The sequence below is a fragment of the Bos grunniens genome, chromosome 23, assembly GCF_055505025.1.
Source record: "Bos grunniens cultivar Pamir isolate PY7600 chromosome 23, Bosgru_T2T1.0, whole genome shotgun sequence".
NCBI lineage: Eukaryota > Metazoa > Chordata > Mammalia > Artiodactyla > Bovidae > Bos > Bos grunniens.
Window position 1 is genome coordinate 47147883 of NC_141187.1, and position 17686 is coordinate 47165568.

General features: G+C 44.4%; 2 protein-coding genes across 2 annotated transcripts in view; both read right to left on the reverse strand.

The window, feature by feature from the left end:
* LOC147347766 (N-acetyllactosaminide beta-1,6-N-acetylglucosaminyl-transferase-like) overlaps nt 1-17686 on the reverse strand; it is a 57700-nt gene that overhangs the window by 25610 nt on the left and 14404 nt on the right. The window lies entirely within an intron of this gene.
* The window catches only part of LOC147347768 (N-acetyllactosaminide beta-1,6-N-acetylglucosaminyl-transferase-like), a 28561-nt gene continuing 22270 nt past the window's right edge, over nt 11396-17686 (reverse strand). Inside the window, exon 2 of the mRNA XM_086370348.1 lies at nt 11396-11617. Within this exon, the coding sequence (XP_086226474.1) occupies nt 11526-11617 (92 nt within the window). The 3' untranslated portion in view covers nt 11396-11525. The remainder of the gene's footprint in view (nt 11618-17686) is intronic.

Below are 17686 nucleotides of genomic sequence, written 5' to 3' on the forward strand. Positions count from 1 at the left end.
ATTGGAGAAGACCCTGATGCTGGGAGGGATTGGGGGCAGGAGGAGAAGGGGACGACAGAGGATGAAATGGTTGGATGGCATCACTGACTTGATGGACGTGAGTTTGAGTGAACTCCGGGAGTTGGTGATGGACAGGGAGGCCTGGCGTGCTGTGATTCATGAGGTCGCAAAAAGTCAGACGCGACTGAGCAACTGAACTGAACTGAATCAGGGGAGAGAGGGGAAGGGCGTGCAGACACAAGTGGAGAAGAGCCCAGAAACAGAAGTACAGCCTTGGGGCAAGGTCCTGGTTCCACTTCAGGGCATACAGTGAACAGTGTCTTTATTTTATCTTCAGAATCCAGGGCCCCTCCCAGGTAGAGGATGATAACTTCAGATTGAGCAAAGAGCCCTGCTACCTCAGTTCAGTTCAGTTGCTCTTTGTGATTCCACGGACTGCAGCACGCCAGGCCTCCCCGTCCATCATCACTTCCCACGTCCATCGAGTCAGTGATGCCATCCAGCCATCTCATCCTCTGTCATCCCCTTCTCCCACCTTCAATCTTTCCCAGCATCAGGGTCTTTTCCAGTGAGTCAGTTCTTCGCATCAGATGGCCAAAGGATTGGAGCTTCAGCTTCAGCATCAGTCTTTCCAATGAATATTCAGGACTGATTTCCTCTAAGATGGACTGGTGGGATCTCCTTGCAGTCCTAGGGACTCTCAAGAGTCTTCTCCAACACCACATATCAAAAGCATCAATTCTTTGGCGCTCAGCTTTCCAGTCAGTGAGAGCAAAGTCACATACCTTGCAGCCCTCATCCCAAAAATTTTCTTAAAAACTATCCCCCAAACCGTTGGGGAGTTCAGGGTTTTAGAGCATACACCACTCATCCTCTTTGCCTTGTACCTTTACAACGAAAAGTGAAAGTGAAAGACACTTGGTCGCATCTGACACTTTGCGACCTCGTGGACTATAACACGCCAGGCTCCTCCATCCATAGAATTTTCCAGGCAAGAATACTGGACTGGGTGGCCATTTCTTTTTTCATGCAGATCAACATATGTTCTTTACGATGACTTCCCATGCACTACTGCCTGCCTTCCCATTTCCCCTTACCTTTGAAAGTAACTCTCTGAGCCTTCATTCTGTAGCAGTAACGCACCATGAAGACAGCCCCCACCTCACCCGATGAAGAAAAAAAAGTCTTTTAATGCCCTTTCCCTGCTCCCTTTTGAAAAGTCTCTACTCTGCTATTAATAAAATTAATAGAGCAATATGCCGATTTTTTTTGCTTTCAGCAGAGGCAGGAAAAGCAAGGTTAATCTCCATGACTCTGTACCCCAACTGAATGACTCATCACTTCCTGAACCATGGCAGGTTTTCCTTCTACATTTTATTGCTCACATTTTTCATTCTTCCAGCTCATACATTATTTTTCTCCCTCCCCCTTAGTAAATTCTCCTCATCCTCTAAGATCTATCACAAATAAACTCTGTATGGAACCCACCTTTGGGTTTTTATGCAAAGTGGAAAAAGTAGATGGAGCCTTTAGCTGGACAGAGCAGATTAATCTAATTCTTAGTGTCCCCATAGTTCAAGATAATGGAAAATTCAATCCCAAGCTGCTTCCCTCCTCCTTCCAAATAATACCTTTAAATATCAGGCTATAATTTATTCTGTTTCAAAACAACAGAGAGTAATTTCATTATCTAGTTTGGCAAAGCCTTTTCGGCTTAGAATGAATATTAAAATATTTTAAATATTTGCAGTTTGACAAAGTGTTCAGACACATGACTTAATGAGGCCACAAGAGTCTGTTTACATTATTATTTCCAACTGGCCAGCAAGAAAGGGATTCAGATTTCTACAGGCTTAGAGGGTAGACGTTAATAATATTACTCTATTGAGAAACACAGACGTTAGCCAATTAGGAACTTCCAGCATACTTCTTTGGTATTCAATCCGTTACTTAAAGCAGCATTGTATGAGTTTTGAAAATATAGCTGTCTTTCCTGTCTGCCCTTGGGTATTGAAAAATCCCTACAGGAGAACTTAAAAAAAAAAAAAAACCACTTGTAACAGCGAGAGACCACTGTTCGCTTTCCTTCCTGTGAGGCCATAAGACCTGCTTTTCCAGCACAGACACCAAGCATTTTTGTGTTTTTTTTTGTTTGTTTCTTTGCTGCTGAGACTGAACAGCTCAGTCTTGCCTCCCTGCCCGTGACTGCAGGCAAGGGCAGGATCCACGCGTGCAGGCCCAGCAACCCCACCTTTGGCTCACTCTGGAAGCAGTTATGCCCGAACTAGACAATTAATCAGGCTAGACATGTTTGCCCTCCCCAGGGCCACCTTAAAACCTTGTTCTTTCTTCCATTCAGAAGCTTTTATTGTTTTCCGCATCATTTAAGAGTTTTTCCAGGAACCCTCCTACACTGATGACGGGAATGTAACTTGGTGCTGCCTCTATGGAGAATAGTACTCAGGTTCTTTAAGGAACTAAAAACAGAGTTACCATATGGTCTTGCAATTCCATTCTTGAGCAGATATCCAGAAAACACAACACCTCTGATTTGAAAAGACACACGCACCCTAATGTTCACTGCAGCACTATTTACAATAGAAGCAACATAAATGTCCACCGACAAAGGAATGGATAAAGAGGATGTGGTGCATATACAATAGCGTATTTCTGAGCCATGTGAAAGACTGAAACAGCGCCCCTTGCAGCAATACAGACGGACATAGAGAAGATCGTGGGGGCTTCCCAGGCAGCACGGTGGTAAAGAATCATCCTTGCAGGAGACGCAAGAAATGGAGGTTTGATCCCTGGGCTGGGAAGATCCCCTGGAGTAGGAATGGCAACCTGCTTCAGGTTTTCTTGCTTGGAAAATTTCCATGGACAAAGAAGCCTAGCAGTCTATAGTCCATGGGGTTGCAAAGAGTTGGACATGACTGAGCAACTAAACACACACACACACACACACAGATGAGCATACTAAATGAAGTATGTCGAACAGAGAAAGATTAAAATCATCTTTCTATAAGTGATGTCACTTACAGGTGAAATTTAAAAGAAAAAGAATACAAATGAACTTATTTACAACACAGAAATATTCTCACAGACAAAGAAAACAAACATGGTTATCAAAGGAGAAAAGGGGGGTGGAGGGATACATTAGGAGTTTGGGATTAACATACACACACGAAAATGTAGATAACCAACAAGGACATACTGTACAACACAACAGCACAGGGGGCTATATTCAATATCTTGTAATAACCTATCATGGAAAAGAATCTGAAAAAGAATAGATAATACATGTTTAGGGATAATTGAATCACTTTGCTGTACGCGTGAAACATTGTAAGTCAAGTACGTTTGTGTGCTAGTCGCTCAGTTGTGTCCGACTCTTTGCAACTCCATGGACTGCAGCCCACCAGGCTCCTCTGTCCATGGGATTCTCCAGGCAAGAATACGGAAGTGGGTCGCCATTCCCTTCTCCAGGGGATCTTCCCGACCCAGGGATCGAACCCACAGCTCCTGTGTCTCCCGCATTGCAGGCAGATTCTTAACCATCTGAGCCACCAGAGAAACCCTCAGTCAACTATATTCCAATTTTTAAAAAAGAAGAATTTTTCCAATTTCGAAGCTGGTGGAGCATAGCTCCAAAATGAAGAGGGTATCCTTTTTGTGAAATGATAGAAGACTCCCAGTCTCAGTGAAATAAAGAAATAATCAAAGTTGAGGAGGAGAACTTCAGCACCCCTAGGCTTTCTGTGAGAGGAGGCAAGGTAGCACTTGCCTGATGCTGGGTGACCTACAGAAGGTGTGTTGAGGGAGCAGCGCCTGGAGTTTGCTGCCTGCCAGGCTGAGTCACATCCCTAGGGAGGTGGCTGCTGGTCATAAAAGGTCATAAAAGACCTTGCATATTATTGTTCTGAAAAACTTGGACATCACCTTTTTGCCCAAGGAGCACCACCTAAGACGTTGAGTTGAGAAGCTCCCAGGCAACAAATGCCAACTGGAGGAAGAACAAGAGCAAAATAAATCATGGTGGAAAGTCAGCCCACAAATGCATAAGGCACTCGTTGGTAATAATAGTAGCATTACAGTGTTGCTGTTATTCAGCCCCTAAGTCATGTTCTACTCTTTGTGACCCCATGGACTACAGCACATCAGGCTTCCCTGCCCTTCATCATCTCCTGGAGTTTGCTCAAATTCACTTCCATTAAGCCCATTTGAACCAGTGAAGTTGTTCAGTCATGTCCGACTCTTTGCACCCCTATGGACTGTAGCCTATCAGGCTCCTCCATCCATGGAATTTTCCAGGCAAGAGTACTGGAGTGGGGTGCCATTTCCTTCTCCAGGGAATCTTCCCGACCCAGGGATAGAACCCAGGTCTCCTGCATTACAGGCAGACACTTCACCATCTGAGCCACCAGGGACGCCCCTTGTGTCCATTTACATATAACTAAAGTAAAGCCTCTTAAACTACGAGGCAAGGGTCATAGTGATGCTAAGTTAACTACATTTCCTAGAAGTAGAAGGAAATGCAGGAAGCTCTTACAGTTGAGGCTTTAGTCCTGCAGATATTCACAGGACATCAGATACTGCATTGTTTGAGTTTTTCTCAAATAAAGAAATAAAGGTAAGGGAGGGATTTAAAGCCCCAAGGTCCGTAAGGAGTTAACAGACAGTGAATGAGTGGTCTCCTTTCTATTACTATTTCCCTGTTGCTCCACCTGGTGATGAGAAATATGTGCCTTATCTTCCCCAGGTGACTTATATGTGTTGAATGTGTTGAATGAATGAATGGGTGAGTAAATGAATGGAGTCCACATTCCCCACAGTTCCAGGTGCTCATGGGTAAATGTCCTTTAAACTAGAATTGGGAACAGAACAACGGGTATCTTTTTCTCTGACAAGCAAAAGCTCTGACCATGTTGACCGACCACAGAGATCAAATAACAGTAAAAAAAACACAACTTTTAATCACTTTGGCAGGGGAACCATGCAAGATGTACTTTGTCTTGTGTTTCAAGGAAAGGTTATGCATTAACCCCTACAATTACTAACAGGGAATGGTGCAAAAATAAGGAAACCCGGGTACTGGTGAATTTTCTACCTTTAAAAAAGCAAAATGGCTGTCTGGGGAGGCCTTACAAATAGCTGTGAAAAGAAGAGAAGCAAAAAGCAAAGGAGAAAAGGAAAGATATAAACATCTGAATGCAGAGTTCCAAAGAATAGCAAGAAGAGATAAGAAAGCCTTCTTCAGCGATCAATGCAAAGAAATAGAGGAAAACAACAGAATGGGAAAGACTAGGGATCTCTTCAAGAAAATCAGAGATACCAAAGGAACATTTCGTGCAAAGATGGGCTCGATAAAGGACAGAAATGATATGGACCTAACAGAAGCAGAAGATATTAAGAAAAGATGGCAAGAATACACAGAAGAACTGTACAAAAAAGAGCTTCACGACCTAGATAATCACGATGGTGTGATCACTGACCTAGAGCCAGACATCCTGGAATGTGAAGTCAAGTGGGCCTTAGAAAGCATCACTACGAACAAAGTCAGTGGAGGTGATGGAATTCCAGTTGAGCTATTCCAAATTCTGAAAGATGATGCTGTGAAAGTGCTGCACTAAATATGCCAGCAAATTTGGAAAACAGCAGTGGCCACAGGACTGGAAAAGGTCAGTTTTCAATCCAATCCCAAAGAAAGGCAATGCCAAAGAATGCTCAAACTACCACACAATTGCACTCATCTCACACGCTAGTAAAGTAATGCTCAAAATTCTCCAAGCCAGGCTTCAGTAATATGTGAACTGTGAACTTCCTGATGTTCAAGCTGGTTTTAGAAAAGGCATAGGAACCAGAGATCAAATTGCCAACATCCGCTGGATCATGGAAAAAGCAAGAGTTCCAGAAAAACATCTATTTCTGCTTTATTGACTATGCCAAAGCCTTTGACTATGTGGATCACAATAAACTGGACAATTCTGAAAGAGATGGGAATACCAGACCACCTGATCTGCCTCTTGAGAAATTTGTATGCAGGTCAGGAAGCAACAGTTAGAAGTGGACATGGAACAACAGATTGGTTCCAAATAGGAAAAGGAGTTCGTCAGGGCTGTATATTGTCACCCTGTTTATTTAACTTATATGCAGAGTACATCATGAGAAACACTGGGCTGGAAGAAGCACAAGCTGGAATCAAGATTGCTGGGAGAAATATCAATAACCTCAGATATGCAGATGACACCACCCTTATGGCAGAAAGTGAAGAGGAACTTAAAAGCCTCTTGATGAAAGTGAAAGTGGAGAGTGAAAAAGTTGGCCTAAAGTTCAACATTCAGAAAGCTAAGATCATGGCATCCGGTCCCATCACTTCATGGGAAATAGATGGGGAAACAGTGTAAACAGTGTCAGACTTTATTTTTCTGGGCTCCAAAATCACTGCAGATGGTGACTGCAGCCATGAAATTAAAAGATGCTTACTCCTTGGCAGGAAAGTTATGACCAACCTAGATAGCATATTCAAAAGCAGAGACATTACATTGCCAACAAAGGTTCGTCTAGTCAAGGCTATGGTTTTTCCTGTGGTCATGTATGGATGTGAGAGTTGGACTGTGAAGAAGGCTGAGCGCCGAAAAATTGATGCTTTTGAACTGTAGTGTTGGAGAAGACTCTTGAGAGTCCCTTGGATTGCAAGGAGATCCAACCAGTCCATTCTAAAGGAGATCAGCCCTGGGATTTCTTTGGAAGGAATGATGCTAAAGCTGAAACTCCAGTACTTTGGCCACCTCATGCAAAGAGTTGACTCATTGGAAAAGACTCTGATGCTGGGAGGGATTGGGGGCAGGAGGAGAAGGGGACGACAGAGGATGAGACGGCTGGATGGCATCACTGACTCGATGGGTGTGAGTCTGAGTGAACTCCGGGAGTTGGTGATGGACAGGGAAGCCTGGTGTGCTGCGATTCATGGGGTCGCAAAGAGTCGGACACAACTGAGCGACTGATCTGATCTGATCTGATCTGATTATGTGATCTTAGGCTCCACTGGCTTCTTCTTTAAAAACGATGTTCTTGGAACTTCCCTGGTGACCTAGAGCTAAAACTCTGTTCTCCCAATGCAGGGCCAATCCCTATCAGGTAACTGGACCCCTCATGCCGAAACTAGGACCTGGCGTAGCCACATCAATATTTTAAAAAATAATAATAACTTAAAAATAAATAAAAAGGATGTTCTCCATGATCCCTTCCAGATTTTTAAAAATAGTTTTATTTTTCATTTTTATTCTTTCAATTTTTGGCTGTGCCACATGGCATGTGGGATCTTAGTTCCCCAACCAGGACTCGAATGCCAGTCCTTGCATTGGAAGTGTGGGGTCTCAACCACTAGACCGCCAGGGAAGTCTCCCTTTCCAGCTTTTAAAATGAAGTACAGTTTAGCATGATGTAAGGGGAATCGCTAAGCAACAGTGATGGGATCCAGGAAGTATGAGGTGTGGCCTCTGACCTATAGGGAAGTGTATCTTTAGTAGGATTAAAATGCGTACAGCTGGAAAGACAACCAACAAAACAGGAAAGACCATGGATTAGTTCCAAACAAGAAGGTGTCTGATAAATGTGACAGGAACTCAGAAGAGAAACAAACAATTCCCTTGGAGCTGGGATGGTTCGCAAGAGCTTCCAATGGTGAGATTCAGACAGAACAAGGAGAACGCATTCCAGTTGGGGAAATTACAAGAGTGAGCACCAACACCAAAACAAGAAAGCCTCATGTGCAGAAATTTCCCAGGGAGAGTTGTAAATCTAGAATTTCTTTGACAGGGCAGCAGATAAAAACCTTCAAGTCAGTGAACTGAGACCTCAAAGACCCGGTCGTGTTTAAAGGGTGAGTGCAAGAGAGCAAGGACTTTCACCTCCCGTTTCTCTCACAACCCAGCAGCTCCACCAGGGCCCGACACGCAGTGTGTTCGATGCTTGTCAGACGGGTCCAAAATCATCTGGGCGTTTGAAAGCACAATTTTCAGCTCAGGAAGAAGGCATGTTGAAGCTTACATTTGCCCACTGTTTTAATTTATATATCAGAACAGCAAAGGCTAGAAGAGTCGTTTCTGATGGTTTTTTTTTTTTCTTTCAGGCCGATTTCTAGCTATTCGGAGGTGTCATTTTACTGTACAAATAGTGTTTTTTCTCTCTTCCCCCACAGCACATGCCTGTTCGAAGATCTAGCTATAAATATACCACATCAGCACTGAATTTTAGTCACTTCTTTATGCATCTTTCCTTGGTTTAATTGCATGGACTAATGCAAACTTCATTATACTTTTATAATTTTTCTGGGACCTGTTTTTCCTTTCACAGTTAACAGTTATCCTGGAGTTGGGAAAGAAATGAAGGGGACGGAGGCTTGAACAAAAACACTCAATTCATACTGGTAAATCAGCCGAAGGGTCACTGGAAAGGAAGGGGTCTGATGAAGTTGCTGGCATGGCACGGAGGTGCAAAGTCATATCAGCAGAAAAGGTTAGGTAAGTGAGGTGAGATGCTATCATTTCTCGGACTCACTGATGGCTGTTCTTCAGCAGGTCATTTGTGTGTGGTTTTTATTACTCTTGAAGCAGGTCAAGTGACTCAGGGATTCATTCCTTAATTACAAAATATATAGATTAATTTTCTTCTCTTGGAACTAAGAGTATCTCATGAAAAAGCAGAGAACAGTGACAGTCCATTTCACTTTGGACAGTCAGTCAAGCAATTCTGTTCTGAGTAGCCAGATGTTTTGTAAACGAAGCCTTTTGTTTGTCTATGTATCTATGCAGTGTTTTTTTTTTTTTCTTAAACCGTGCCACAAGGCATGTGGGATCTTAGTTCCCCCACCAGGGATCAAACCTGTGCCCCGCGCAGTGGAGTCACAAAGTCTTAGCCCCTGGACAGCTAGGGAAGTCCGTATCTGTGATGGTCATGATGCTAAAGAGAAGGACGAAGACATTTTCCAAGCACATCTTTAAAACAACAATTTCTCCCAGAACTGAGAGCCCTCCGAGGGAGCTCACTGGGGAAAATCCACCTTCTCTGGGGACCCAATCATTTTACTTTCTATGCTGTTCATCTAATTAACAGTAGCAGAGGTTGTTGTTTAGATCACAGAACCCAAAGCATGATTTCAAACTCTTGCCTCAAAGAGGGGAGGAAGATGAACACACAGGCTTAGGTGGCAGGTAGAGAAGGTGGTCCTACCAAACCCTAGCATGGTGGTATGAGCTGAACTGATCTGCATCTCATTTTGATGGCACAAAGGTATCAAGGAAACCCTTCCTGGATGCTAAAGGAGCTAAGCAAATATTTGCAAAAGACAGTCCACACAAATCCCCATAGGCAAATGTCAAAACCTGCACAGGAAGGAGGCAACCTTCTGGTAGCAGAAATGTAGCCACTGGTACCATAAAGAGCCTGAAACTGGGCGGGGCTCAGAGAATGAAAAAAAAAAAAATTCAGTATTCCAAATAAGTCATAGCCAGTTAACGAAATTAAAAGACACTTGCTTGCTCCTTGCAAGGAAAGCTATGACAAACCTAGACAGTGTATTAAAAAGCAGAGACATTACTTTGCCAACAAATATCTGTATAGTCAAAGCTGTGGTTTTTCCCAGAGTCACGTATGTATGGATGTCAGAACTGGACCATAAAGAAGGCTAAGGACCAAAGAATCGATGCTTCCAAATTGCGGTGTTGGAGAAGACTCTGGAGAGTCCTTTGGGTTGCAAGGAGATCCAACCACTCGATCCTAAAGGAAATCAACCCTAAATATTCATTGGAAGGACTGATGTTGATGCTGAAATTTCAGTACTTTGGCCACCTGATGCAAAGAGCTGACTCATTAGAAAAGATCCTGATGCTGGGAAAGATTGAGGGCAGGAGAAGGGGATGACAGAGAATGAGATGGTTGGATGGCATCACTGACTCTGCACATGAGTTTGAGCAAACTCCTCTAGACAGTGAAGGACAGGGAAGCCTGGTGTGCTGCAGTCCATGGGGTCACAAAGGGTCGGACACGACTGAATTACTGAACAACAAGAAGTTAGCATTTTAGGATAAAACTTACTACTGAATTTACCTGTGGAAACTAATTGCTTAACCTTGGAAGAACTGACTCATTGTTTTACTGAAACATTTGTTTCCAAAAGCCAAACTAAGTGTGCCTGTAACTTGAGGTTAAGGGTAGTTTAGGTCAAAAGTTTGCAACCTTCTGTTCGACCTCTCAAGGTTGCAGGTCCCCCACCCCAAGAAGTCCGTTAGCTCCAGGTGGAATTTAATCATTTGCATTTCTAATAGGTCTTGAGACCAAAGTTTGAGACCCAAAGGATCAGATGCCAAATTCTATGATTATTTTTTCCTCAGTGACCTGAATTGATCTATTTTTTTAAAGATTAAGCAATATATCATAAATAAAACAAAAAATCACTATTTCAGGATCATCAATACTGTATAGTTTGGAAATATTGAATGAATGCTAAGGATTCCAACCAGTCCATTCTAACGGAGATTGATCAGTCCTGGGTGTTCTTTGGAAGGAATGATGCTAAAGCTGAAACTCCAGTTCTTTGGCCACCTCATGCGAAGAGTTGACTCATTGGAAAAGACTCTGATGCTGGGAGGGATTGGGGGCAGGAGGAGAAGGGGACGACAGAGGATGAGATGGCTGGATGGCATCACTGACTCGATGGATGTGAGTTTGAGTGAACTCCGGGAGTTGGTGATGGACAGGGAGGCCTGGTGTGCTGCGATTCATGGGGTCACACAGAGTCGGACACGACTGAGCGACTGAACTGAACTGAAGGATTCCTTGGCAGTCTAGTGGTTAGGACTCTGAGCTGTCACTGCTGAAGACCTGAGTTGGTTCCTTGATCTAGGAACTCAGATTCCACAAGCCTTAAGGTGCGGCTAAAAATAATACCCACAAAAGAGCAAAAAAACCTCCAAAATCGTGAATTCAAATGGTCGATAGCCTGATTCCTTGAATAAAATTTACTATGGTAAATTCACTATGGTAACTGGTACTTTTAGGAAGAATGAAAGAAAATGGATGGACAGAATGGTGCTAGGTGGTGTTATTTAAATAAGAGAAACCCTAGTTGCAGGTCATCCTGCCCCAAATTCATTCTGTAATTTACTGTACACAGTGCGGACACCTGTCCTAATCCCAGTCTTTCACAAAGTATAGACTAGGGTTATTTACCAACAAACAATGATGTTTTGAGTATCCAGTTTGCTATCAACTGAAATGGAGGAGGGTATAGGAGAAGGAGACACACATTTTTTTATTTTTATTTTTATTTTTTTCACATTTTTTTAAAAATGAAAAAAAGTCAGAAAATACCACATACTGGTGCAGATGGAGAGCAACCAAAACATCTGTGAGCTCCAGGAGGAAGCCTGAACTCGGACCACTTCAGGACATTGGCGATTTCTACTCAGGCTGAGCGCAGACCTCTGGCACCCAGCATTTCCATCCCCAGGTATTTGTGTGTGTGTTTAAAGGACACACGACTCAGCAGTAAAGAATCTGCCTGCCAGTGCAGGAGAGGCTAGAGACGTGGGTTCAATCTGCAGGTTGGGAAGATATCCTGGAGAGGAAAATGACAACCCACTTCAGTATTCTTGCCTGGGAAATCCCATGGACAGAGGAGCCTTGTGGGCTACAGTCCATGGGGTCGCAAAAGAGTTGGACAAGACTTGGCGACTAAACAACAATTAAAATTTCACCTAGCTCAACATTCACTGCAGCCACATTCCTAGTAGACCCAAATGCCCACCAACAGTTGTTACATGGCAGGGTTTCTCCACCATGGCAGTACTGGCATTTTGGGCTGAATAGGCCTTATTGGGGGGGTGGGTGCTGTCCAGTGGATATTTACCAACATCCTCGGTCTCCACCCACCAGATGCCCGTATTACCCCTTGTGCCTCCTCCAGGTTTTGACAACCAATGTCTCCAGATACAGCTAAATGTTCCAGGGGGGGCAAAATCACCCTCCACCCTCCCACCCCAACTTCACACAGCAACGAGAATGAATCATAACTGTCTGCAACCACCAAAAAGGGAATCTCACAAACAGACCATTGAGCAAGAGAAAAAAAAAAAAAAAGGCAGACAGGAAAAGTACATGCTGTACATTTCCATTTCTATAAAAGTCAAAAACAGGTAAAAGCGTCTGTGCTGCCAGACATCATGGTAGTGACCGGAATGCTGGTTATGTTCTGTGTCCTTCCACCGACTGCGTGGCTGCGGCTGCGTCCACTTTGTGCAACGGGATCAAGCTGAGCCCTAGTGATAGGTGCGCTTCTCTTTGTTATATAGTGTCTCACCAGAAGTGAGTGAATGAATGAAAGTATAACACGAGTCAAAGTCCTCCTCCCAGAAATACTCTTTCAGCGAAGTCTCCCAGGTGACCGGGGAATCAGCTGTCTCTGAAGCAGCTCGTATTTATGGTTATCACTCCTGGTCAAACTCTCTGCAAGACCACATTCCATCCCTTCTTCCCTAAGCAGACCGAGGCTGTTTCCACTCTGGCTCCTGACACCAGCCGCCCTCAGTCATGACCCAAAGGTCTCGCCTTCCTACCAGTGAGCAATGTCCAGCAGGAAAGGAGCCAAGAGGAAATAGAACAGGAGGTCACAAGTGAATTCAAAACCCCCCTGTTGCTCATCCACACAAAACCGAGTGTCAGCCTTTAAGGCACTTGTAATCTGGAGAAGGAAATGGCAACCCACTCCAGTGTTCTTGCCTGGAGAATCCCAGGGATGGGGGAGCCTGGTGGGCTGCCATCTATGGGGTCACACAGAGTTGGACATGACTGAAGCGACGCAGCAGCAGCAGCAATCTAGATTAGGGGCTTACAAAGGGCTCAGTGGTAAAGAATCTGCCTGCTGATGCAGGAGACCCATGTTTGATCCCTGGGTGAGGAAGATCCCCTGGAGAAGAAAACGGCAACCCGCTCCAGTATTCTTGCCTGGAGAATCCCATGGACAGAGGAGTCTGGCGGGCTACAATCCACGGAGCTGTAAAATAGTTGGACGCTACTGGGGGACTAAACAAGAAGAGTCTCGATTAGACAAGGATGAGGGGACACCTGGGCTGACAAGCAGAATGGACGTTACGACAGGGTACCAGGGGTGTGAATGACACAGCTAGGGCATCAGGGGGCTGTCATGCCCTCTTGCCCAGTGAGGAAACTCCAAGTCCCAACTCAGAAGGTCACTGGTCTCCCAGTGACCTCCCAGCCCAGGGCCACTGTGCTAGAAGTGGCTGACCCTGGACTCAAATGTGAGCAGCTTTGCTCAGGACTTCGTGCCGTTGGTCGGTGTCCCATGCCATGCCGTTCAGGCAGGCCCAGGGACGGCTAGAAGTCAGCACCCAGGAGTGCTTCATAGAAAACCAGGAGAGATAGGGAGAGCCGTGTTCACTTTTACTAAGACATGTGGCTTTCTCCAACATTCCTTTTCTTTCTCCATTCAATACATCAGTATGTGCTGGGAAGCACTGGGTCTGAAGCACTGTAAATCTTTTCCTTCAAGCTTCCTTATTGCTCAGAAAACCATCTGGACAATCTTTTGCTTTCCTGTAGAACTGACTTCCAAATTCAGCCTCTCTAGCTCCCCCTTCAGGTGGTCACATTTCTGCAGGTATTAACCTGATCCAGAGGAGTAATTGGTCCTGGGCCAAACCGGGTTCCCAAGGCCTCACCCTTGAACCAATAATTAACCAGGCACCTAAAGGTACTCTCCAGGGACCAAGCCCTTGTGAACCATCTCCAACTCTTCTCTTTTTGCAGAGAACAAGTCACCAATTTTAGTGTAGATTATCATTTAATACTCATAGTAACTCTGTGAAGTAGGCACAATTATTATCCCCATTTCACAGATGAGCAAATGAGACTTAGAAATGTCCAACACATATCCAAGGTCATGAAGTTGGGTGGCATTAGAGCTGATCTCTGAATTTATATATATATATATTGAGCTGCCTTCCAATACATATATGTCTATAAAGGCATCACAGTTCATTCCAAGCTCCTTCGCTCTTCCCAGAGGCCAAGGCCACCGCTGGTGGAGGTGGGACCAGCATGTCTTGGAGCCAGGACTTCAGCTAAGCATCATGGGAAAGACCACTTACATAGAGTGGGGGGGAAAGATGAGTGAATGTGCTGGGGTTAATGGGGGCCTGGTTCCTCACTCCTGGGGAAGGAAATGGAGAATAAAGAAGCCTTTGTTGTTGGATTGGAACTGGAGGCCATGTGAATTTGTGTTTGTTTTTCTGGCCTTGCTGTGAGGCTTGTGGGATCTTCCCCGACCAGAGATCAAACCTGGGTCACAGCAGTGAAAGCACTGAGTCCTAACAATTGAACCACTAGGGAATTCCCTATGGTTTTTAATAAGCGGGCAGAGATAGGTACATAGATAGATATAAATAGATAGGTACATAGGTACCTATGTGGTACATAGATACCTATGTGGAAAATTCTTCAAGGGATGGGAATACCAGACCGCCTGACCTGCCTCTTGAGAAATCTGTATGCAGGTCAGGAAGCAACAGTTAGGACTGGACATGGAACAACAGACTGGTTCCAAACACGAAAAGGAGTACGTAAAGGCTGTATATTGTCACCCTGCTTATTTAACTTATATGCAGAGTACATAATGTGAAATGCTGGACTGGATGAAGTACAAGCTGGAATCAAGATTGCTGGGAGAAATATCAAAAACCTCAGATATGCAGATGACACCACCCTTATGGCAGAAAGTGAAGAAGAACTAAAGAGGCTCTTGATGAAAGTGAAAGAGGAGAGTGAAAAAGTTGGCTTAAAGCTCAGCATTCAGAAAGCTAAGATCATGGCATCTGGTTCCATCACTTCATGGCAAATAGATGGGGAAATGGTGGAAACAGTGACAGACTTTTTTTTTTATCCCAAATCACTGCAGATGGTGACTGCTGCCATGAAATTAAAGGATCCTTGCTCCTTGGAAGAAAAGTTATGATCAACCTAGGCAGCATATTGAAAAACCGAGACATTACTTTGCTAACAAAGGTCTGTCTAGTCAAGGCTATGGTTTTTCCAGTGGTCACGTATGGATGTGAGAGCTGGACTATAAAGAAAGCTGAGTGCCGAAGAATTGATGCTTTTGAGCTGTGGTGTTGGAGAAGACTCTTGAGAGTCCCTTGGACTGCAAGGAGATCCAACCAGTCCATCCTAAAGGAAATCACTCCTGAATATTCATTGGAAGAACTGATGCTGAAGTTGAAGCTCCAATACTTTGGCCACCTGATGCAAAGAATTGACTCATTTGAAAAGACCCTGATGCTGGAAAAGATTGAAAGCGGGAGGAGAAGGGGACGACAGAGGATGAGATGGTTGGATGGCATCACCGACTCAAGGGTCATGAGTCTGAGCAAGCTCCAGGAGATGGTGAAGGACAGAAAGGCCTGGTGTGCTGCAGTCCATGGGGTTGAAAAGAGCTGGACACGACTGAGCAACTGAGCAACAACAACAAAAGAGATGTGACCGCTAAGTGTAGCTCAAGATCCTTACTCAGATTTTAAGTTTAGGAAGGACATTATTAATACAACTGGCGATACGGGAGTAGGGTCTGTGGGTTAAAGAGTAATACAGCAGCACTTGCTGGTTATACTATGACAGGAAACTCTGCAGAAGAGTGGCTTGGTTGTTAGTGATTATCGCACTTTGAAATGGTGAGAGATGATTTGCAAACGGCTAAAGAGAAGTATAAAGGAGAGAGCGCGGAAGCAAAGAATAAGCAGGTATGGTAGAACGTCATGGGTTGTGGAGTGTAAGTGAAGGGTATAGGGGAGCTCTTTATACTATTCTTATAAGTCTATAAGTATTTTAAGTATAGTAATTTTGGAATTCGTTTAAGAGGTTGAAAACTCATTAAGATCTTCAAACATTTTCTAGACATTCAAGGAGTAGTATTTTCTTTTCTTTCTTTTTAAGGGGAACAGGGGTTTTCTTTAACCACTCTTTACTTATTTAATCTTTCTTTACTTTTTGGTTGCAACAGGCAATCTTTAGTTGCAGCGTGTGGAATCTTAGTTCCTGGACCAGGGATCAAACCCATGCCCTCTGCAGTGGTAGCGCAGAGACCTAATCACCAAACCACCAGGTAAGACTCCTGAAAATTGCAAAGAATAATATCGACCTCCCTCAGAGGATTTCTGAGAGGTTTAAATGACTTAGTCAAACGAAACATTAACATTAAATCTTTGTACTCTCTCCTGGAGATAACATTTGTTCTACAGAATTTCTTCTTTAGCCACATTTGTATTACCTGCACCAACAAAGCGGTGCCAGGGATTTCCCTGGCGGTCCAGTAGTTAGGATTCTGCTCTCTCGTGGCCAAGGGCGGGGGTTCAATCCCTGGTCAGGCAATTAATGTCTCACAAGCTGCTTGGTGTTGCCAAAAACAACACAAAAAAACAAACAAAATTCAAGAAAACAAACAAACAAAAACTTCCAAAACAGTGCCAACGTTGGAGCCACCAAGGCTGCGGAAACAGCCCCTGTCTATAAAATTAACACAGGACGACAATTCTACCTAGAGATTATTATGACCAAAGTCAGCTCTTCCCTACCCTTTCTGACCAAACAGAAACCTTGCTCCTCTGAGATTTTGAAATCTGGTTTTTAATGTGGGGTGTTAGATCAAGGAAGTAATTTTCAACAGTTTCCATGCCAGGGCATTTCCTGAAAGCAGTCGTTTGTCTGGCACCTGTTAAAAAATAACAATAACTGAACAAAGTTCTCTCCTCCACAGGTGAATAGACAAGACTCCCCAACTGCCAAGGGCCTTGTGTGCGGAATACACTACCAGGATCAGCAGGTAGCCTCTCAGCAGCTGCGCCCAGCAGGTCAGCCTGCACGGACACGGCTGGGAAGCTTAGCAGTGTCTACATGGTATGACAAGGAAAGAGGCTGCCATGACAGGAAGCAGTCTGGACACAAACCAAAAGCCTTCCATTGCTGTCTAGTCACTAAGTCACGTCCAACTCTGCAACCCCGTGGACTGTAGCCTGCCAGGCTCCTCTGTCCATGGGACTCCCAGGCAAGAATACTGGAGTGGGTTGCCATTTCCTTCTCCAGGGGATGTTTTCAGACCAGGGATCAAGCCCATATCTCCTGCATGGCAGGAGGATTCTTCACTGCTAAGCCACCAGGGAAGCCTAAAAACCCTCCATACACTTTGGGAAAAAATGGAGCCATTTCCGGCTACACTGGCACCCGGGGACCCTCCAGAACAACTCTGGGTTTCTATTCTGAGGCTCTATGTCTTGTCAATAGAGACCTATCATTACAATTAATTTTATTCTCAATCCTGCCTTGTCCTTAATTTCATTTCCCCTCCTATCTTAACCTTCTCTTTTATGGCTTTGAAACTAGAAAGCCACCCCACACCTGGCTTTTGCCTGATTCACAGGATTGAAGCCTTGTGGCTTGTTAGGGCTCAAGACTGTAAAGGCTCCTCCGTCCATGAAATTCTCCAGGCCAGAATACTGGAGTGGGTTGCCATTCCCTTCTCCAGGGGATCTTTCCAACCCAAGAATCAAACCCTGGTCTCCTGCATTGCAGGCAGATTCTTTGCCAGCTGAGCCGCCAGGGAAGCTCTGTAAAGTCACAAACA